The sequence below is a fragment of the Microtus pennsylvanicus genome, chromosome 1 (assembly GCF_037038515.1).
Source record: "Microtus pennsylvanicus isolate mMicPen1 chromosome 1, mMicPen1.hap1, whole genome shotgun sequence".
NCBI classification, from domain to species: domain Eukaryota; kingdom Metazoa; phylum Chordata; class Mammalia; order Rodentia; family Cricetidae; genus Microtus; species Microtus pennsylvanicus.
The window spans coordinates 81,912,767-81,936,695 of record NC_134579.1 but is presented as its reverse complement, the minus strand read 5'-3'; the positions used below and the strand labels follow the sequence as shown (position 1 = coordinate 81,936,695).

At 47.3% G+C, this 23,929-nt stretch overlaps 1 protein-coding gene across 4 annotated transcripts in view; it reads left to right on the top strand.

Moving 5' to 3' along the window:
• Positions 1–283: 283 nt before the first annotated feature.
• The window catches only part of Evi5l (ecotropic viral integration site 5 like), a 43,831-nt gene continuing 20,185 nt past the window's right edge, over positions 284–23,929 (top strand). For 2 of the 4 annotated variants that reach the window (XM_075971050.1, XM_075971046.1), the window contains exons 1-6: positions 289–498; positions 17,584–17,768; positions 20,450–20,639; positions 21,615–21,839; positions 21,947–22,021; positions 22,643–22,768. In XM_075971050.1, coding sequence (XP_075827165.1) covers positions 17,617–17,768; positions 20,450–20,639; positions 21,615–21,839; positions 21,947–22,021; positions 22,643–22,768 — 768 coding nt within the window. In that variant the 5' untranslated portion in view covers positions 289–498; positions 17,584–17,616. Of the gene's footprint in view, positions 499–17,583; positions 17,769–20,449; positions 20,640–21,614; positions 21,840–21,946; positions 22,022–22,642; positions 22,769–23,929 lie in introns of all 4 variants that reach the window. The other 2 variants (XM_075971042.1, XM_075971056.1) reach the window with 2 other exon arrangements.

Here is a 23,929-nt window from a genome sequence, read left to right as displayed (position 1 = left end):
AGTACCTCAGCTAAGGGTTGCTCAAGGCCGCAGTCTTCCTTCAGAGGCACACCTCTTGCCCATCACTATTGGAAGTTTACGTGTCGATCAATATCATCTCTTATTTTGAGAGGCAAAATTATGTGTCTATCACAGGTTCTCTCATTTCAATTCGTTCGTCTCCTCAGAAAAACTGTAGCCAGGGCCCACCTCATGAACTGGCTGTGGATTGGTCAGATCTCCTGTCACTCTTCCACTGTGGGCGGAGCCAATAGCCTAAAGGGGCGGTGAATTGGTTGACCGGGCCTCGGGGGGGCGGGGCAGCGGCTCCTGTCAGCGGGTGAAATGGCAGCGGCTGAGCCGGTGACGGCGGCGGTCCCCGGGGGCGGCTGAGTGAAAGGGGCCGGGCCGCGGGGTTTGCGGGACCCCCGAGCAGACGCGACCCCGGGCTGGTGAATCGGACGACGCAGTGCAGAGACGGCGAGGCTCGGCGCGGCGATGGCGGCGCTCTCCGCGCAGGTAGGGCGGCCTCGGGCAGGGCCTCTCCTCCCGGGGGTGTCAGTGCTGCGGGGCCCCGTGGGGAACCCGAGCCAGGAGCGTGACCTGGGGTCGCTTCGCCTCCCGAACCCGCGCTTGGAGTCTCGGCATTGCCAGCCCTGGACCCTGGAACTCCGGCCTCCGCCCACCCTCGTTTCCGATTCCCCCCTTTCCAGGATCACTTCCAGGGCTTCTAGGACCCCATGTCTCTTCCTCGTGACGTCCCCCCGCCGCAGGCTCGGGACCCCCGTACATCTTTCCCAAGACCCCTCTCTAAGAGCCTGTCCAGAGCTTTCCCATCCCCCCAGTCTGCAGCCCCCCCCCCACACACACACACAACTAGCTTATCCCCTCCAGTCCACAACCCCAGTGCCAAGGCCCCTCCCATCTGTACATCCCGTGCCTTTATGTCCCCCTCACTTGGGTTCCTCTCTTCTGCGTCTGGCCTGCACCCTCATCTTTTCCAAGGAGACCAAGCTCAGAGCCCTGTATTCTTTCCTTCTGACCCGACAGAAACCCATGCCTCGCCTCTTAAATAGGAAGATTCCCAACTGAATCCCCAGACATCAGCTCAACCTGCTCACTTGGCACCCTTCATGGTCAAGGGCACCACTAGAAAAACAATCACTTCTAGGTCTTCTGAGAGGACCACACACTGTTGCTGATCTTGACCCATCTAGATCCCGCTTCCTGAAGAAATGAACACTAAGGACTTCCCAAAAGATAATGCCGAATCCCATCCCTAATAGACACACCCTCCCCACCCATCTTCCTGAGAAACACGCTGAGATACCCCTACACTACACGTACAGAAACCTAGGAACGCAACACAGATGAAGGCACATGAATGCTCTTCCTCCCTCCCTCTCACTCTCTTTCTACAAACACACACACACACATACACACACACACACACACAGAGAGAGAGAGAGAGAGAGAGAGAGAGAGAGAGAGAGAGAGAGAGAGAGAGAAGAGAGAGCTGCTGAGAACTACACACCTTCTTGACCTCCACAACCCAGTACCCTCAACAGGCCTCCTAACTCAGACCAAAAACAAAGATTATGAGGTGATGGCTCTGTCCCCAGCAGCTAGCCTATCCCCTCCACCCCATTCTCTTTGAGTTGGGACCAGTGTCAGGGCCTGGAATCTACCTATCACAGATCTTTTCCCCTTGCCTCCATCTCTCCCTGCCTTGCTCTCTCAAAAGGAACCAAGGTCCGTTCCCAAATCTATGGTACACCTCCACCCCCATCATGGGGAGTGAGATGTTCCAGCTGCTCCTGGCCCCAATCCTAAAGTCTGACCAGACTGATGGGACCAGCATCCCTGAGCCTATGGCATCTGCTGGCCTCAGATGATAGAGGCTGTGCTGCCATCCAGGGTGCTTCAAGGCCAATTCCTGACCACCTTTCACCCACCACCAATATGTTTGGACAAAACAACAGCTTTCCTTAGCATTTGGGATCTGCTTGGACCAGGTCAGACCTGCCAGAAGCATATACCTATTTGTTTAAGGAATATTTCAGAAAGAAAAAAAATATACTGAAGAGGGCTGGAGTAATGAAAAAGGAAGGGGTGCTCTGTTTCCCCCGCCGAGTACACCACCCCCAGCCTGTCTGTCATTGAGCCAAGCTCCCCACATCCCTGGCTCTTTCATGGTTGTATTGCATTGGTTCTTCGCACCCCTTCTGTCCCACAGCTCCCCCATCCTGGGGTCCCACCTGTGGGTTCTCTTTGGGTTTCTGCGGTTTAATGAGGGTGGTTTGGAAGGGATCGAAGGTGGCTTGGCCCTGGCACAAGAGCTGAGGCAAGACAGAGAAGCAAGAAGAGATCACAGCCCTGACTGTAGTTTGTAGAACTGCAGGTGTGAGGAGAATCCAGAACAAACCAGCCCCAACCAAGCATTTAGTATGCCAGGAAAGATTCAGATAAAAAGCCTAGGCTTCCTGGTAGAATATTTACAAGTAAATTCTGCACAGATTTGGAAGAAAAACTCATCTTGGCTCAGAGCCTCAACTTCTCCATCTGGAAAATGGGGGGATAAGGCCTTAGAATAGTATTCAGTGCTACAAGGGAGCCAGTGAGGTTAGGGTGTGGCCTGGTGTGCTTCCTGGGAGCAATGTAAAAGGGAACAGTGAGGTTTAGCAGAACAGACCCCAAACACAGCTGTTGAAGTTGGTAGCATCACTGGCTCTGAGGATCCCTGTCCTCAGTGGATAAGAACCATATCTGAAGGTCTTAGCCATCTTGAAGGAAGCTGGCTCAAAGAATGAAGGGAAAAGATGGTCTGTTGCGGGACTTGTAGTCATACAGGGGTCTCCTGGAAGGACTGGGGACATGGGAACTATTGGCCAGCCATCCTGATGCCCCACATAGAACCCTGAGCATGGGCTAGAAGTTTGTCACATCTATTTGCTGAAAGCAGGAATCCATGAAAAGCCTTGAAGGTCACATGGCACATGGGAAACTGCAAGACCTCCTCTCACTCCCCAGAGGACTCTGCACAGATGGACACAGTGGGGTAGAAAGGCTCCCTGGGGTAGGCTGTGAACTCTATAGAAAGTGCCTGAAGGCTTCAAGCTTTTGAGTGGAACCAGCACAGCTTTGCTGTAGCCTGGGGATGTGTATCCATTGTCTTCTATGTCTGTGCTTTGATAGGTACTGATAGATCAGAAGCATATCTCAGTTTCCTCCAACAGAATGTCATGTCAGTGTTTGTGGGTGGTGACCACTGCACTCCAGGGAACTGAGCCAGGTGTCCTGTGTCTAAAGCCTGCACAGCCAGCTTGGAGAGAGGGGAAGAGTTGGACCCAGAAGCACACACTGATGAAGCTCATGCCTTGCATTCACAGTGCCAATCACCATTTGCATATCATCTCAATTAATCCTCTAAGCAACCTGAAGGAGCCAGCATTCTAGTGTGTGCCTTTGCCATGACACCCTGCTGCCGCAGAAGGCATGGAGGCGACAGAATCCTATACACTGTGCTGCTGCAAGGGCTCTGAGAAAGGACCGATGCTTCCCCAGGGCATACAGGAAGGCGTGGCAGGGGTGACTTATGGATGGAGTCACCAGACAGGCATGGCAGGTTAGAGTGTTCCAGAAGTACTTGGACAGGGTCCCAGGATGTGGGAACCAGCATGGTTCCTTCAAAGGATATGTGACTTTGTCCGAGCATGGATGAATAGGCTTCACCCTTCAGGCCAGAATGTACCAAATGTAATCCGCAGGACAGATATACATCACCAGGCACTCGTGGGTAAAAAGAGATCAGAATTGGGAAGATTTAGGGAAGGTACAAACTACATCATCTCCAGGAAAGCCAAAGTCAAGCAGCAGGAGGAAGGAGATTGTTGAGCTAACATGCTCCCCCTGCCACGCCATCCCTCAAAGGGACATTCCGGTGCCCTTTTGCTATAATTTGCCTCCACTTTACTGTTATTTCTCAGCATGTATCAATGTTCTTCTGAAATATTTTGTTTGTAGGCAGCATGGTGGGTGTATTAGGTATTTCACATATTGTAAATGCACATGTATGCGTCTGCACATGTGGAGTACAGGGGTCAACCTTGGGTTCATTCCTCAGTATCTGTCCACCTTGGCTTCTTTGCTTGTTTATTTGATGTCTATGATGTTTTGCCTGCATGTGTACATAGGCACACATGCCTATCTGGTGCCCATGAAGTCCAGAAGAGGGTGATAGATCCCCTGTAGAACTGGGTTATAGATAGTTGTAGCCACCGTGTGGATACTGGGGATTGAGCCCTGCAGCTCTGCAAGAGCAGCCAGTGTTCTCAACTATTGAGCCATTTTTCCAGACACTGTCCACCTTTTGAAATAAGTCTCTCAGCTGGATGGTGGTGGCGCACACTTTCAATTCCAGCTCTCAGGAGGCAGAAGTAGGCAGATCTCTGTGAGTTTGAGGCCAGTCTGGTCTACAGAGGGAGTTTCAGAACAGCCAGGGCTACACAGAGAAACCCTGTCTCAAGAAATAAAATAATAGTAGTAGTGGTAGTAGTAATAGTAATGTTAAATTTAAAAAAGAAAAAAGAAAAGAAGAAATGCATCTCTCACTACGCCCCAGGGACCCTACTATCTCTGCTTACCTGGCTCTGATCTTACAAATAAAACATCTGCCACCTTTTTACATGGTTGCTAGGGCTCAAACTCAGGACCTCATGCTTGCATGGAAAGTACTTGACTATCTCCCTGGCCCTATAAAGTAGGGTTGTTGAATAGTTGTTTTTTCCCAGTGTTTATGTGTGGTGTATTGGATGTTCTCCTATACGAGGTTACATGTGAAGGTGCACTAGTGTGCATGTCCGTGTGGAGGGTAGAGGTTGACATCAGGTGTCCTCCTCAATTACTCTCCACTTTGATCTACTAAGAAAGACAGGGTCTCTGGCTGACCTGTAGCACTCCAGTTTGTCTAGTCTAGCTAGCCAGCTTGCCTAGGGAATCCCTTGTCTCTCTCTCTGTCTCCCAAGTACTTGAATTACAAATGGCTACCATCCCTTCTCTGCTTTTTTTGTTTGTTTGTTTGTTTTTTTGAAAGGACAGCCTGACTTTAATCAAGTTTCAGAAAGTCTGGCCTCAGCAGAATGTACCAGGCAGGTGTAAAACATTCTAAAGAAACACTGAGGTGAGCAACACTGCCAACCGGACCTGTCTTTTGCACCAGGGGCAGGTTACTGTCATAGTGCTCAGTGAGTGTGTCCAGGTATCGGCTGAAGCCCTCCATTCTCTGCTTATGGGTTTTGAACGCCTTCTTCAGGATTCTTTCCATTTGCCATTTCTGCTTCTTCTCGAGTGCGCTTGTCCAGGCAGTGCCTCTTCTCCTCCTCACTCTTCTTACTCATTCCCATGGCCTCCTGCAGCGTGGCCTTGTCTTTTGTTCTTTTTTTTCTTCTTTCACTTTGTCATGCTGAGCTCCACAACACCTTTCAGCTTCAGGGGGCCCTTCTCGACCTGCCCTACGCCTCCATGGGGCTTGCCCACCTTGTGCAAAACCTCTGCCACACTTCCTGTTTGTAAACAGTCTGCCTTTTTTAAAAATAATGTTTTATGTGTATCTCTTTTTGGCCTACTTGTATGTCTAGGCATCATGTGCAATGCCTACAGCTATAAATGGCATCAGATCCTCTGAAATTAGAGATACAGACAGTTGTGAGTCTCAAAGTGGGTGCTAGGAACTAAACCTGAGCAGCCAGTGCTCTTGACCATTGAACCATCTCCAGCCCCTCCTGCTCAGCTTTGACCTGGGTTCTGTGAGTCCAAACACTGGTCCTCCTGCTTGTACAGCTAACACTTTATCCATGGAGCTATCCTCCCAGAAGCCACATGAAATCTTTTCATTAATGCCTGTCTCCCTCATAGTCTGTGACCAAGCATGAGAGGAGGGGGCCCATATGTGTTGTTCACCGGTGAATCAAGATTCACATAGCAGTTTCTCAGTATAATGTGTTTGATTTTACAAGCTATTGGGCTTCCCTCCCTCAGCCATTTCTGAAACTCAAAGATCAGATCTGTCTGCCTTGGGTGGGTGCTAAAGGTAAGGCCAATCTGCCTCACCTGGGCCCACCACCCAGCTCGACAAGCCCAGGAAGCTGGCACAGATAGCAGAAAAACATCTTCATCTGTGCACCTGCTACAGGAAGCCCTGTGAAAAGGCTTTGATGTTCTTCCTCTGTCATTTTCAGGGACATTAAAATAGAGACTATGAAAAAGTTGCTCCAAAATTAACCTGTTACAGTAGCAGAAAAGAACATAAACTTTTTTTTTTTAGGTCAGATGAGAATCTGTAGGTCATAATCCACCTTTCAGGTTTTCACCTGAAGGTGTGTTGCTGCTGCTGCTGCTGCTGCTGCTGCTGCTGCTGCTGCTGCTGCTGCTGCTGCTGCTGCTGCTGCTTTTACCAATAGCAGTGATTATAGTTTCGCAGTGTTTAGTCCTTAAAGAGCATCACCATATAGGGGCAGTTTGCACTGTAGGGGCCTCACAGTGGCCTTGACAGCCCCTACCTTCAAGGAAGTATCCATTCATCAGGAAATAAATATAAGCCACTGTTGATCCTAAATGGGACAATAATACAGAGGGTAGAGGAAGAGGAAGGGAGGAGGAAAAAGGAGGGGGGGAGATTCGGGTACTATCATTAGCCCTGTTTACAGATTGAAGTTGCCTGATACCCTGGATCACAAAAGGAGTATAAGAGGGATTTAAATTCATATTGCTGGCTCTAAGGTTTTACCTGTAAGCCAAGAGATCTTGAATAAACTCTCCATATTCCAAGAACATCTTGAAGAAACGACTAAACCTGACAGGGTGTGTAGTGCCATTGATAAAGGGCTTCTTAGCATGCACAAAGCATTGGATTCAGCCCCCAACATGAGAAAAACCAGGCTTAGTGGCTGTTTGGTTTCATTTCTGTTGGTGGGATAATGTACCATCGCCAGAAATTTGAAAGATGGCCCAGCAGTTAGGAGTACCTGCTGCTCTGGATACGAACCAAGTTCAGTTCCCAGAGCTAATGTTGCAGGGCTCACAACTACTTATAACTCCAGCTCTGGGGATATGACTCCTTTTCTGGCCTCCAGGGGTACTGGCATTCACATACATATACCCACACAGAGACACAAATACACATAATTAAAAATAAGATGAATCTCATTGGGCATGGTAGCACCGGCCCTTAATCCCAGGACTTGGGAGCCAAAGCCTGGTAGGATCTCTGAGTTTGAGGCCAGCCTGGTTGTCTACCCAGCTCGTTCCAGAACAGTCAAAGTTACAAAAGGAAGCCCTGTCCTCAAATTCCAAAATAAATTTTTTAAAAATTAAAGGTTGGGGGTTCCAAGATAGGGTATCTCTGTGTAGCCCTGACTGTCCTGTTACTCTTTAAACTAGGCTGGCCCCAAACTCAAAGATTCTCCTGCCTCTGCCTCCCAGGTGCTGGGTTTAAAGGCATGTGCCACCACCATCTGGCAATAAAATGAATTTTTAGAAGAATACCCTGACCAAAAATAATTTCTTTCCTCTGTGAGTTCAAGGCAGCCTGACCTACAGAGTTAACTCCAGGACATCCAGGGCTTTGCAGATAAATCCCATCTCAAAGAAAGAAAGAAAGAAAGAAAGAAAGAAAGAAAGAAAGAAAGAAAGAAAGAAAGGAAGGAAGGAAGGAAGGAAGGAAGGAAGGAAGGAAGGAAGGAAGGAAGGAAGAAAGGAAGAAAGGAAGAAAGGAAGAAAGAAAAGAAAGACAAGCCCCAATAGATATGCCCATAGGCCAACTTGATCTAGATAATTCCAAAATTGAGACACTCCTTCCTAGTGGTTCTAGGTTACAGGAAGCTGACATTTAAAACTAACCAGCACTGTGGTCTACAGCTGTCACCCCAGCAGGCAATAATCCTCCACAGAGGATCAGGAGTTCAAGGTCATCCTTATCTACATATCAAGTTTGGGGCCAGCTGGAGCTACACGGGATCTATCTCAAAAAAACAAAACAAAACAAAAAAACATAAAAATAGCTGAAAATGGGGATGAGAAGAAAGCAATCGCCAATGTTGTCTTTGTTGTCCCAGGGACTATGTGGCCTACCCTTTGCCAAACAAAAGAACCTGGAACCCAGCCAGACCATTGCCCCAGGACTTGATGGTCTGCTAGCCAGTTTGGGAAAATTGCAATCAGGTGGTACTTTTCAAAGCTTCAGATCCTGAACTGAATCTTTGTTCCCAGTGTTCATGGGAGAGGGGGGATCTGACATGAGGAAAGAAACCAAAAGGAAATTTGGGGCCTTTATTCCTGCTTGTAATGTCATGCACTCCACAGAAGATGCTCACTTAGGCTGGCTCACTGTGCTGAAAAACAATGACTGTCACTTACCAAGTGCCAGCTGCACTCAGTATTTTACATATATCATTTCTCTCTGGGTTGCTTTTTTTATTTTGTTTTGTTTTGATTTTCAAGACAGTTTCTCTATGTATCCCTGGCCATCCCAGAATTCTGTGGACCAGGCTGACCTTGAACTCAGAGATTTGCCTGTCTCTGCCTCCTGAGTGCTGGAATTAAAGGTGTGAGCCACCACTATGCATAGCTTTGTTTTTTGGTTTGATCTTCCTTCCTTCCTTCCTTCCTTCCTTCCTTCCTTCCTTCCTTCCTTCCTTCCTTTTCTTTTTCCTTCCCTCCTTCCTTCCCTCCCTCCCTCCCTCCTTCTTTTCTTCCTTCCTTCCTTCCTTGAGATAGGAGAGAGTCTCATATTAGCCCTAAACTCCCAATGTAGCTGAAACTGGCCTAACTCCTGGTTTTCCTGCCTCTACATCCTGAGTGCTGAAATGTGAAATGACAAGCACCTGATTGGGGGGGGGGGGGGTTTCAAGTGCACACACCTGTCCATGTTCACAGAGGCCAGAAAAGGGCATAAGGGGGTTCCCCTCGATCACCCTCTGCCTTATTCCTTTGTGGTAAGATCTCTCCCTGAACATGGAGCTCGTCATATTTTAGTATCTAGCAAATTCCAGCAATCTTCCTCTCTCTGACCTTACAACACTGGGAATACTATGGCTTGTTATGTGGCTGCTGGTATCTGAACTCAGGTCTTCATAGTTAAGCAACAAGTACTCTTAACCACTGAGCTATCCTTCTAGCCCACAGACCTGGTTTTATGTGGTACTGGAAGTGGAGCCCAGAACTTCATATATGTAAGGAAAGCATGTTGCCAATTGAGCCTCCCTGGCCTATATTTATATTTTTAAAAATATGTAGGTAGAGAAAAGCATCATGGATAAGGTTATGGTAAAGACTCAAGAGTGAGAAAATCAAGTTCAAACCCTGTATGACAGAATTGGGGTACCAATCAGTGACCATCTACTTGGTATGGCTTGCATGGCACAGTAGTCCTTTGCTTTTCTAACTACCCCTGTACACAACAATCTTTTTTGAAAAACATTTTGTGGGGCTAGGGATGTAGTTCAGTAGTAAGTAGATCACTTGTCTAGCTTGCATTGTCCTCTTTGATAACAAGCCACAACCAAAAGTTACATTTATATATATATTATGTGTATAACTTAGTTTTATAATTTGGGGTGTTTTGTTTTTATTTTTTTAGACAAGGTATCTTGTGGCCCAGGCTGCATTTGGATTCATTATGTAGCCAAGGGTGGTCTTATTTCATTTTTATTTATTTATTTTGTGTGCAACTGTGTATGTGAGCATGTCTTCTACAAAAGCAGTACATGCTCTTAACTACTGAACCACCACTCCAGTACCTAAAGATTTATTTTTATTTTTTTTATTCATGTGTCCTCATAGTTAAGCGGCTGTGTTATAATTTGTATGCATGAGCATGTGGATACTTGCAGAGGCCAGAAGAGGACATCAGATTCAATAGGGCTGGAGTCCAGGCTGTTGAGAGCTGACTGATGTGGGTATTAGGACCCTAACTTAGGTCCTCTGGAAAGTTCTTAACTGCTGAGCAGTTTCCCAGCCCAACACTCTTATTTGTTAATATGCTTTTTTATTTATTAGATCAATATATGTGTATGTATTATCATGTATGTGTTCAGACATGCAGGTGCATACCACTTTGTACATGTAGAAGTCAAAAGACAGCCTCCAACATCTGACCACACCTCCCATATTGACTGAGACATGGTCTCTTGCTATTAGGCTAGCTGGGCCTGAGAGCTCCTGTGGATTCTCATGTCTCCACCTCCCATCTTACAATTGGAATGCTGGAATTACAGACAGCCAGTGCTTGTCCAGCTTTACAAGGGTTCTGGGGACTCATGCTTGCACAGCAGATACTTTACCCAGTTATCCATCTCTCCCCCTACCTCTAATGTCCATTTTCTATCCCTATGATACTTAGTTATCACATCTCCTCCAACTCCTATGGGCTACAGCATTTCCTAATAATGCCCTTGCTTTTGATGGCATTGGCAGACAAGAGTCCTCGTTGATACTTCATGCACTGTCCCTACATCAATACCTGTCTGGAGTTCTTCTCATGGTTAGAATAGGACAATGACTTCAGTGGAGAAAAAACACAGAATTGAAGCACCCCTCCCCATCACTCATGTCAAGGTCGTGTGATATCCTTGTGAGGTTACTGTTGCTGCTCACTCTGATCACCTAGCTGAACCACATGGGAATTTTTTTCTTCCTTCACTCGACAGATGTTGACTGAGCACCTGCCAAATGCTAATAGTACATTAAGGACTTAGAGCAGAAAAATAAGACACTGCGTTGTCCTCACATTGTTCATAAACTTATAGGGCAGGCAAGGACAGAAGCCATTGCCAGAGAATGTGTGTTAGGGGCTAGGAAGACAGCTCAGTGGTTAAAGCTGTTCGCATAAGTGTGAGGACCGGATATCAGATCCCAGGTTCCCACCTAAATGCCTGGTGGGTGTTCTGGGCTGCCTGTAATCCAAGCTGTTTAGATGGGCTACCAATGTAGATGAATTCTGGGTCCAAGGGAGAATTCCTGCCTCTCTCTATAATGTGAGCAATTGAGGAAGAAACCTGACATCAACCTCTGCATGAATCCTATTGTATATGAATCCCACCCCCATCCTGTGCATATATATTGGAATATATGTATATTGAGCTGAGGTTGGAGAGTATTTTCAAAGAAAAAAATTCAGGATGGCAGAACAAGGTTGACAGAAAGATTTCATAATAAGTATGCTTAAGGTAGGGTTAAGAGCATTTGTTGCTCTATCAGAGTTCAGTTCCCAGCACTCACTTGATGGCTTACAACCGTCCTTAACTCCAGTGCCAGAGAATACAACATCCTCTTCTGACATCCACAGGCAGCAGGTGCACATTCATACATCCAGGCCAAGCACTCATACTCATAAAATGAACCTAATAATGAAAAAAAGAATGTTCAAAGCTGGAGAGATGACTCAGTAGGTAAAAGCACTTACCGGCAAGCCTAACAGCCTGAGTTCAATCCCAGGGATGCACATGGTAGGAGCACAGAACTGATTCTCACAAATGGTCCTTGAACCTCCACTTACACACCATGACACAGACACATACACACCACTAATAATGAATTAAATGTTTTAATTGGGGGGAAAAGGGAATTCTCAGCCAGAACCAGGGCTGCAGCTCAACTAGCAGATTACTCATCCAGCATACTCCAGTCCCTGGGCTCTGCCCACAGCACTATACGAAATTGGGCATGATGATGATGCCTGTAAACAAAAAAACAAAGACTAGAGAGGGAAAGGGAAGAAAGAATACGTTAGCTTCTTTAGTAGTAGGTCAAAGGAACCTTTCTAAAATCCCACCCTCACCCACAGGCCCTGAAAGAAAAGGCTCTGATTACTACAGAATTATTCTACTCCTTGTGGTGTTCAGCCCTCTTTCCTTTTTTTTTTTGTTTTGTTTTGGGGGGAGGTTGTTGTTGTTTTCTTTTTTCTCTTGTATTTGTAATCCTCCTGCCTCAGACACCCAGGTGCTATGATGGTATGCATGGGCCATCATGCATGGTTTCCCAGATAATTTTATTTTGGGGGACAGGGTCTCACTATACAGCCCAGTCTGACCTTGAACTTCTGGTCCTCCAGTACTAGCCTCCTGAATAGCTGAGATTACAGACCTGCACCACCAGGCCCTGCTGCCTATCTTCTGTGCTAGCTCATTTGCATCCTAATTACACCTTTTGATTGGGGTGTAATTCGTACAACATAAAAGTCATCCATCTAAAGTTATCACATGCATAGTGTTGTACAGCCATCACCGTTATCTAATTCTAGATGCCTTTACCCTGTAGGCACTTCTTCTACTTCCTCTTCTGTCTCTGCCCCTGGAAAGCACTAATCCATTTCTTGACACTATAGATTCATCTAGTCTGCATATTTCTTGTAAGTGGAAACATACTACTTGTAACTGGATTCTCTCACTGAACATAATTTTTTTAAGGTTTGTCCATGTTATAGAATATGTCAGTGTATCGTTCCTTTTGTGGCTGAGTAATACTCCAGTGTATGTGTTGTTGAAGTGTCATCTTTTGATGAACACTTGCATCATTTGTGCTTTGTAGCTGCTGTGAGCAGTACTGCTATGAACACTCGTGTGTATACTTGTATGGGTGGATACGTTAGCTGTCTTGGGTAGACCTCTAGTGGGGAAACTGTTGGATCCTACTGTAGGTCTTTGAGAAACTGGCTGTTTTCCCATTCCAGGCACTTACCTGGATCTTATCTAGATAGTTTGGGTGATTGTTTCTTACCAGAAAGATCCATAGTGACTCCTGCCTTATTGTGGAGGGCCACCAAGTCTTGTGAAGGATCTGGGGAATGATGGAGCTACTGAGGGCCAGCTGGCAATCTTGGCTAGCCCCTGGTAGAAAGAAAAAGTGAGAGTTTCACCTGTATTAGCTAGGTTAAACCCTGAGAGGAGGGCTGGAGAGATGACTCCATGGTTAAGAGCACCCATATGGTGGCTCACAGCCATCCTTAACTCCAGTTCAAGAAAATGCAGTGCTGCCTTCTGACCTTCAAGGACGCTAGGCACACGTGTGGTGCACTGACATATAAGCAATAAACATTCACACAAAGAAAAACACACACACACACGTGTGTGTGTGTGAGAGAGAGAGAGAGAGAGAGAGAGAGAGAATCTTTGGTTTTTCAAGACAGGGTTTCTCTGTGTATAGCCCTGGCTGTCCTGGAACTTGCTGTGTAGACCTGGCTGGCCTTGAACTCACAGAGATCTGCCTGCCTCTGTCTTCCAAGTGCTGGGATTAGAGGCATTCGCCAACACTACCCAGCCAGAAAACTAATCTTTAAAAAATAAAATTAGGGGCTGGAGAGATGGCTCAGTGGTTAAGAGCATTGTGTGCTCTTCCAAAGGACCCGAGTTCGATTCCCAGCAACCACATGGTGGCTCACAACCATCTGTAATGAGGGCTGGTGGCCTCTTCTGGCCTACAGACATATATGCAAACAGAATAGTGTGTCCATAATAAATAAATAAATAAATATTTAAAAAATAAAATTAAAACTCTAAGTGCACCAGGAATATTAGCTCAGCCTAGCATGCACAAACCTTGGATTCCATCCCTGCATAAATCAGGCAAGGCTTATGCAGAAGCTGTTATCCTAGCACTTAGAGAAGAAGACAGCAAGATCAGGAATTCAAAGGCATCCTTAGCTCATTGTGAGTCTGAGGCCAGCCCAGGCTCCAAGAAGCCCTGCACAGTGATGGAAGGAGAGGGGACACACAGGTGACTAGGATGCCCTGGCCAGAGAGGTGAGAAGATAAACAGCGCGTTTCTTAGTAACTAGATAGGAGAGAACTTCAAGAAAAGAAAGAATGGCCAGCAGCGCCCAAATGCCAGTGAGGGAGAAGGGAAAGGAACTCAGAGACACTTGACATCTGGGCTTTTCTATCCCTCACAATCCTTGCCCACCAGCACTATCTTTTCCCAGCCCTCTGCTCTGACTCAGCTTCAGAAGCCCTGAGACAGATGCGGCGGCTGACACCTGTGATACCTAGTACTCAGGAGGCTGAAGGAGGATCACAAGCTTGAGGCCAATCTGGACTACTGTCTTACTTTCTGTTTGTTATGACACAATATCCCGACAAAAGCATCTTCGGGAGAATGGATGTATTCTGGTTCACAGTTTCATGTCACTCCATCATGTCAGGGTAGTCACAGCGGCAGAGATTCAGGGGACGCATTGTGTTCGCATTCTGGAAGCAGAGAGACAAGGCTGTAGTGCTTCATTCACTCTCTTGGAATAGTCCCACCCACAGTGGGTCTTCCCACCTCCATTAAACTAACAAGAGAATTCCACCAGCCGTGCCACAGGCCATAAAGCTGAGGAGCGCGAATATCGATGAACTTCAAGAGAATATGTTTGAGTGACAAGTAGCCTGTGCATATGCAGTATGTCTGAGTGTGAAGGAATACTTATGTACCCCAAGAGTATAAATCTGAATATATGTGTGTGTGTTGTGTATGTGTCGATATTTATGTGTGTGTATGTGAGACTATATGTGCATAAATAAGTGTGTGAATATGTATTTATCAGAATGTGTGTATGTGTGTGAAAGTCTGTGTGGGAGGGAGGATGAATGAGGAGAGCAAAGGTGGAGCCCACTCTAAGGCTGGGCCCTCTCTGTTTATCAGACACTGGGTAGTCCCAGTCTACCTCATTACCCATAGGTGTTCTTGCCCTGGGCTCTCAATGCTCCTCAAATCCAGCAGTACTTCTAGAGTCCTCCTCCTGCATCCACTGCCTCTTCAGTGTTTTCCCAATCCTGAGGCTGGTCTTGCCTAGAAAGGTCATTCTGCCTCAGCACTTTGTGGTCACAGCCTGTCTAACCACAGACTTTGACACTGCAGGAGGTCCTGTAGCAGCCCCTGTCTCTCCCTTGGTAATTAGTAACTTTTAACTCCTGGTTCAGCAGTTTACAACTGCTTGAAAATTTTTAGGATCCCCAGCCAGCCTGGCACTCCGAGAAACCTATAACCCTGGCCTGGGAGGGATTAAAGGATCTACTATGCAGTTTAGGACTGGTGTTCCAATCTCCAGAACCCACAGAAATGCCGGGTGGTGGTAGTCTGCCTAAGCTTTGATTAACAGACCCTGCCTCCATGAATAAGGTGGAAGAGTGATCAATGATGATTTCTGACATCAACCTCAGGCCTCCACATGCAAGTATACGCAGAGAGAGGGGAGGAAAACCAAGTTCCAGAGTACTCTCCTCCCAAAAAGATTTGGGAAGCACTGAGGGATGGAGATAGACCCTGGATCACAGGTCCTGTAGGAAGCCAAGTTCCCGAGGAGGGAAAATTCTGAGATCCTCACAAGATGAAATGAGAGCTGTGAAACCCAGAGTCCCACCCACAATAGAGAGAGCATCAATGGAGAAAGGCTCATGACTAAACTCATGGCGAGGGTGAAGTCCACCTGACCTGGGAACCCTGGAGTTGACTAGGGACTAGGAAGGTGCTCCGTGCAGATGAGTGAGCAGTGTTCTTCTCATATTTTCTCTTCCCCACTGTCCAGGTGTGAAGGTACCATGCTATGTAATCAAGCTGGAGCAGAGATTTCTTCCTGCCTCCACAGCCCCAGGAATCTCCATGTTCTCAGACCCTGCATACTGGCTGGCCTCAAAAGAGGAAATACAGCTAGTAACATGTTCCCAGCCTCTGCCTTCCCTCCCAGAGCCTTTGCCTTTTTTATTTTTAATTCGCGTGTATTTGTGTGTGTGTGTGTGTGTACATGTTCATGTGTGTAAGTACAAGTGAACATGTACCATGATCTGTATTTGGAGATTTTAAGGAAAACTGTGGATGTCAGGGTCTCCTGTTGGTGGCCACTGTGTACTCCACACTAGCTGGCCTACAAGTTGCTAGGGATTCTCCTTGTCTACCTCCCATCCCACTTTGGGAGGAGTGAGATTATTAAAGTGTATGTGCTACCATGTTAGTGTTAGGTAACTCATGTCTTCACTGATGTGTGTTTTATCCACTAAGCATTTCCACAGACCATTCCAATGCATTTTCTGACCCAGAAATGCTCCCTACCAGGGAAATGCCAACTCTGCCTCCAATCCCCTTCATGCCATAGCAGACCCTAGGAACTCCAGTTCTCAGAAAGACTTCCAGTCATTGTCTCAGGAGAGATAATAGCAGCCAACATTAATGTCATATGCTATACATAGCATGCTTGGTTCACAGCTACCCTTTGAGACTGGTCTTAATGCATCCTAGTCTCTAGAGACCAGAGAAGCTCAGTGACTGGCCTAAAATCACATAGCTCATTGACAAAGAGCCAGGTTTCAAACACCTGGTTTTATACGAGTCTACAGCTTTGTTTCATTTTTATATGTGTATAGAGTTGCACAAGTGAGTGAGTGTGCATGTGGCGGCCAGAGGACAACCGCAGCTGTTGTTAGATGCTGTCCACTATCTATCTACTTTATATCTATTTATACATTTTAATTTTGTATGTGTATCATGTATTTGCCTGCTCTTGAAGGCCAGAAGAAGGAATCTAATCCCTTGGATCTGGAGTTACAGGCAGTTGTGAACCACTTGATGTGGGTGCTGGGAACCAAACTTAGGTCCTCTGGAAGAGCACTGAGCCATTACTCAGGTCATTACCTTTTTTTAAAAAAAGACAGGATCTCTCAGTAATCTGAAATTAAACAATTTAGCTAGGCTGGCTGGTCAGTGCACCCCAAGGACCTTCCTGCCACTCTCCCTCCAAAACTGAGACACACCCCACACTAGCATTTTCACGTGAGTCTTGGGATCTAACTCACTCAGGTCTTCAGGCCTATGTGGCACATTCTTTATAAACTGAGCTATTTCCCAAGCCTGAGGAACATTTGTCTTTATCACCAGACAAGCAGGAAAAGAAAGAAAGGAAGGAAGGAAGGAAGGAAGGAAGGAAGGAAGGAAGGAAGGAAGGAAGGAAGGAAGGAAGAATCCTCAGAAGCCCCCAGAAAGCTAAGCAGATGACCCCAGGAAAAGTAGGAAAGAAGCCCTGGCTGTAGATACTGAGATCAGGATGTCCCCTCTGAACCTTCAGCCCCACTGTGTATCCACTTAGTGCACTGGTTCCTGGCACTTTGGTGTCAGTGGCCTTGGCTTCCCAGCCAAGGAGACATTATTGTTCCAGCCATTGACACCAGACAATTAACAGTGGAGAGTAACTGCTTCATCTGAGCCAGCAGCACACTCTTCTTGATGAGATGGGGCAAGTCAAATGCCACCATGATGCTCCCAAGGCAAGCCACTGCAGCGGGCAGAACATAGTCAGAAAAGGTCACCAGAACATGGGATTCTGTACCCCTGAAGTTTCACATAGGATCCTTGGGACCTCCAGTGACAGGAAGCCTCTGGCCCAGGCCCTACTGCTGGATCTGATCTTGGACTGTTGGATAGGTTGCAGCACAGAGTCTGTGGTACAACTGGTATAGATGGAAGTGGGAAGTCTGGGACGATAGAGTGTTCTCAGGGTGAGCAGGCAGACTCTGCTGGCCCAGAGCTGACAGTCCAAGGCGGGCATCCACCAATGCTAACTACATGTATCTCTAACCCCAGACAGAGCTATAACCTTGCTTCCCCTCCTGGCTGATGAGTCTGCCCACCATGGCGAGTCCCACTCTGAGTCCCGACTCCTCATCTCAGGAGGCACTGTCAGCACCCACCTGCTCCCCAACTTCTGACTCTGAGAACCTCAGCCCAGATGAGCTCGAACTGCTGGCCAAACTCGAAGAGCAGAACCGGTGAGTGAGGAGGAGGAAGGCTGGTTCCTGGGTTCCCAACCTTCACACTGAAAGCTGAACCTGGGCTATACAGTTACAGCTACCACAAGATGCTGAAAGAAGGGTTTCTCTTTCATCCTTGCTATCCGGGCTCAATAAATTGGGTCCCTCATCCAGAAGAGGAAACCTACATTTCAAAAGGTCAGATGAATCTGGCTGCCATTTACAAAGCCATTTTTGAAGGAAGAGGTTAAAGCTCCCAGCTGACCCTGTCTTAGAGGTTTGGTTTTGTTTTGTTTGGGGTGGCAGGGGAGGGGTGTCTTTGAGTTTTCTGTCTGTAGAATCCCCTCCCTGGGGGATTTCAGGCAGGACCTCTACTGCTGAGCCATATTCCCAGACCCTCACTGGGGGATTCTAGAGGAATGCTTTACCACAGAATCATGCCCACAGCCCCTCACAGAGACATTCTAGGCAGGGGCTCTACTACTGAGCCACAACCCTGGGCTCATTTCATTACTCAGAAATGAAATGAATCCAGCAGATCTGAAGACATTGGCCACAAAAAGGTACTTTATTACTTACAGTTCCCCCAAGAGAAGAAACAACCTGTCAGTCAGGAGGCAGACTAGAGCCTGAGGGAAAATGCTGGCAAGAACCTTTGTGTTGGTTTCCAAGGGCAGGAGTGGGTGAAGCATTTCAGTTAGCTCTGGCTAGAGGTCTGTCCCTGGATGCTGGATACTCCTCAGCCCTGGTGGTAGAAGCAGCTGGGAAGTGAGCCGAGTGTAAAAGCTTGGTGGAGGAAGTGGTTAGGGTGTGGACTCTGGATTGGTTGATTTGCATATGAAAGTTCATTCACAAGCTTGTGTGCCTTTCCTGTTTTTAATAACAGCCTAGCCCTAGGAGGGACCATCTAGTCCTTCCATCTATCCAGAGTCTATAAAGGTGTCAAAGGTGTAATAAAAGGTCCTATCATCCCAGCACATAAATGGCTACAGGAGAAGGATCAAGAGGTTGAGGCCAGCCTGGGCTTTGTAACCAGATCCTGTTTTAAAATAAAGGACTAGAGTTATCAGTGGTAGAACACTCACCAAGAATGTATAGGTCCCTAAATTCAATCTCCATTTAAAAAAAAATAATAGCAGGAGGGAGGCTGAAGATGCGGCTTAGTGGTTAAAAACCTAGCTAGTTGCTCTTCCAGAAGATGGGTTTAATTCCCAATAACTACATGGTGGCTCACAGCTATTTGTAAATCCAGTTCCAGCGAACTGAATTCCCTCTTCTGATCTTTGAGTACCAAGCATATAATAATGGTGCTCAGACATGCAGGCAAAAGACCTAGAATAGAAACAAAATGAAATATTTAAAAATAAGAATTATTCTGGGTATTGTGGTGCACACCTTTAATCCCAGCATTTGGGAAGCAGAGACAGGTGGATCCCTGAGTTTGAGGCCAGCCTGACCTACAAAGCGAGTTCCAGAACAGCCAGGGGTACACAGAGAAACCCTGTCTTGAAAAACCAATAATCATAATCATAATGAGAAGGAGGAGGAAGAGGAGCAGAAGAAGGGGGAGAAGGAGGAAGGAGAAGAAAACTTATTTTTTAATAAAAAAGAAGGAAGGAAGGAGGGGAGATAGTTTTATTTGTAAAGTCCTTGAATATAATCCCCAGAATCCACATTAAAAACTAGTCATACAAGCATTTAATCCCAGTACTCAGGAGGTAGAGGCAGGTGAATTTCTATGAGTTTGAGGACAACCTGGTCTACATAGGGAGTGCCAGGACAGCCAGGGTTACATAGTAAGACTCTCTGTCTTAAAAAGAAAGAAAGAAAGAAAGAAAGAAAGAAAGAAAGAAAGAAAGAAAGAAAGAAAGAAAGAAGGAAGAAAAGGTAGTCATACTGAATGCTGACACATGCTTGTAATTCCAACAACCAGGAGGTAGGGACAGCCAGATTCCTGAGGCTCACTGACCAGCCACCCATGCCTAATTGGAGAGGTACAAGTTCACGAGAGACCCTGTCTCCAAAAAATAATATGGATTCCTGAGCAGTATCCAAGGTTGACCTCCAGCCTCCACATGCATGTGAACAGCCATGCACATGTGCATACATGTGCATATAAAGAAAGAGAAGGAAGGAAAAAGAAAAGGGCATGGTTACTACAACCCCAGTGTCCTTGGCACTCCGTAACTGCCCTCAGTCAGAACTTGCATTCTGAGCACCTCTCTAAAATGTAGACCATCCCTAAATAAATCTGCTGTGCAGGGTTGGTCTGAGGACGAGATGACAGAAACACATTCAGCCCAGTGCTTGGTACAGAAGAAGAACACACAAATGACTTTCCAAGGGCCAGTAGATAAGCACCACGGCTAGGGAGGTTAGGTCACTGGCTAAGGTCACTTAGCAAGAAAGGCAGCAAGGGGGCTGGAGAAATGGCTCAGCAGTCAAGAACACTCACTGCTCTCTCAGAAGACCAAATCCAATTCCCAATGCCCATATTATGTGGCTCACAGTCACTCCAGCTCTCTTTTGGCTTCCACATGTACCGATATGCACATCACATGCACATACAGAGATAAAAGTTCTCAAAGAAAGGAAGGCAACACGGATCCAGTCTAAGAGGTCAAGCACTCCAGAGGGCCCTAGTCCAGGACGACTAACTGGAATTTTCTGGCCTCCTCTCTCCCATTCTTCCTGCCCAGGCTCCTGGAAGCCGACTCCAAGTCCATGCGCTCCATGAATGGCTCCCGGAGGAACAGCGGCTCCTCACTGGTATCCAGCTCCTCAGCCTCCTCTAACCTGAGCCACCTGGAGGAGGACACATGGATTCTCTGGGGCCGCATTGCCAATGAGTGGGAAGAGTGGCGGCGGAGGAAGGAGAAGCTACTCAAGGTAGCCTGAGGCAGATGTGCAGATGGGACACAGGGGCAGGAGAGAAGGGGAAGGATGGCAGGGGTCTTTGTGTTTGCTTGCTTTCTGTTCTGGTGTGATGGCGAATACCTATGACCCCCGCACTCAGGACACTGAGGCAAGAGGCTTGCAAGTTGAAGGCCAGTTTGTACTGCATAGTGAAAGTTTGTGTCAAAAAGCCAATGGCTTAAAAACAATATGGGTGCTGGGGAAATGCCTCCATCTCTAAAGTGTTTGCTGTATACGCTTGAAGACCTCAAGTTCATTCCCAGCACCTGTAAAAAGATGAGCATGCTGACACATGCTTGTAATCCCAGCACTATGGAGGCAGAGACAGTCAGATCCCTAGAGTTCTCTGGTCAGTCAGCCTAGCCCAGTGGACAAGCCCCAACCTAGTAAGAAACCCTGTCTCAAAATACACTGTGGATCAGCAGGTAAAGGTACTTGCTGTCAAGATTAACAATCTGATTATCCTCAGGTCCCACATGATAGGAGGAAATCAATTCCTTCAAATGCAGATGGAAGTTGTTCTATGACCTCCACATGTGTGCTGTGGTATATACTACACACACACACACACACACACACACACACACACACACACACAATAAATAATAAATGCAATTTAAAATATAACAACAAAACAAAAACCAAGGCAGATACCTCTGAGGAATGACAACTGAGCCTGACCTCTGACCTCCACGTACACGCATGCACATATATATGAATATACACACAAACAGAAACTAGGCATGGAATTGAGTTTGTAGCTTAGTGATAGAGGAGTCACTGAAGGATGGGGGAGCCCCCAGTCAGCACCATGACTAGCTAAGGAGTGACTCGGATGTCCTCTGTACCATTCTAAAAGCATGGGTTGGTTTGGCCTTGGGAAGGCTGCAGTGCATGGGGCAAAGCCAGCCCTGGCCTCTCTCCCTACCTCACCCCTCCCCATAACAGGAGCTGATCCGGAAGGGCATCCCACATCACTTTCGGGCCATCGTTTGGCAGCTCCTGTGCAGTGCCACCGATATGCCTGTCAAGAACCAGTACTCAGAGCTACTCAAGATGTCCTCACCATGCGAGAAGTTGATCCGCAGGGACATTGCTCGCACCTACCCAGAGCATGAGTTCTTCAAAGGCCAGGACAGCCTGGGCCAAGAAGTCCTCTTCAACGTCATGAAGGTGAGACCCCAGCATTGGCTCTAGCCACCTTAGCAACAACCCGACTTGAGATGGCTCTGTGGGGGCTGGTGAGAACCCTGCATTCATACAACCTCTTTCCCTTCCAGGCATACTCCCTGGTTGATCGGGAGGTGGGTTACTGCCAGGGCAGTGCCTTCATTGTGGGCTTACTCCTCATGCAGGTACGTGGCCATCCTGGGGTCCATCTCCAAGAAATGGGCACAAGAGATTTCCCTATATCCAGTGACCTCCTAGGGCCAGAGCCTTCCTCAGCAGCCAGCTCACTATGACCTCTGACAAAGGCCAGACTAAGCCCCCAGTGGATGGATACAGTGCGGTTAGGCACTTGTGCTGCCTTGGGTCCTGATACTGTATCATCCAGGACAAGGACAGGGCTTAAGGAACTGTTGGACGGGGAAGAACCATAGGTCGAGGATGTAGGTGTTTATGGGGGCTCAGGGACTCCTCCAGAGAAATCAGAAGGCACAGGACAGGGAGAAAGACACTTAGGTGTGAGTGGGGATGTCCCGACCAGGTAGATGAGACTGGAGCACTACTAGCAAGGTTTAGGTACAGTTCCATTGTTTCCTGCCAGTGGCCCTCGCAAAACATCAGCTATGGCTTTTCCATCAGTGCACGGTACTGACCATATTTATGGTTTATTGGATGGGTCCCAGTAGCCAGGTATAGGAACAATAAATATAAACGGGACAGAAACCGGCCCCTGTGTACCATGTCACAGTCCAGAGTCTGAGTATGCCCTTCTGTGGCTCAACACACACACACACTGCTGGTCCCTCCAGATGCCTGAGGAGGAGGCGTTCTGTGTGTTCGTGCGACTGATGCAGGAGTACCGGCTGCGGGAGCTCTTCAAGCCCAGTATGGCTGAGCTGGGACTCTGCATCTACCAATTTGAGTACATGCTACAGGTAAGCAGGCCAGGTATCTCCAGAAAGCCCCCAAACTGGAAATGCTAGGCCTGAGAAATCACCTTTGGGAGCTGGAAATGTGTCTCAGTTGGTAGGATATTTGCCTATCATGCATAAAGCCTTGGGCTCCATCCCTAGCACTTTATAAACTGGGCATGGTAGTACACATTGAGGCAGGAGGATCAGAAATTCAAGGTCAGTCTCAACTTCATAGTTTCACAGCCAGCCTGAGTTTCATGAGACCCTGTCTGAAAGAGAAAAGGGGTCTGGGAAAGAGATGGCAGAGGTGATGTCCCTGGAGCCTGTCGAGGAGATACACACCTTGATCCTAATGCTTGTGTTTATGAGATTGTAGGATAACAAGTTCAAGGCCACCCTAGGTTACTTAGTGAGGGTCTGTTTCAAAATCTAAGAGCTGGGAGATTGGAGCACGTGTCATTGGTAGAGGACTTGCTTAGCATGTGTGAGAGTCCTGGTTTCAATCCCTAGTTCTGAGGCGGAGGAAGAGGAAGAAGTGAGGGGACATGGGAAGAGAGAGAAGGAAGAACAGAAGGAAGGGAGGGAGGGAGAGGGAGGCTCGGGCTCAGAAAGGGACTCGTGTCTTGTCCCCCAGAGATGAAAGAACACAATCCTGAAGCGTGCTGGGAGGGACAAGGCTAGCCAGGACAGAGGCCCCTTGACTCTGAAAGAGGCTCCCAGAACCACTAGCAGAGCGGGAGGAAGAGGACTGGCTCCATGTGCTAAGGGTGTGGTGGAAGGAGGAAAAAGTGTTGTCTGCCTGCCTCTGCTGATTACGGGGAAGCTGCAGATGTCTCCATTTATAAATAGCAACCCCCACAGGGCTCACTCCTGGCTGGCAGACAGAACCTAAGTGTTTATGCTGCACACACACGCATGCACGCACCATTCTTATACATACTGGCCAGCTACAGAAAGGAGCCCATGGCAAGAAAACTGTCCCCAGTGAGTTATCCGTGAAGGCCCCCTCTTTTAGGTTCTGAGGACAGGGGAGTAGAGCTCTATAGGAGTTGATAGTCACACAGACAGGAGGTTAGGCACCTACAAAAATGAATGTAGAGGGCTGGGGTAGCAGGCTTGCCTAGCATTTGTGATACTCTAGGTTTAACCCCCAATATACTTCCCTACCCCACAAAAAGAAAA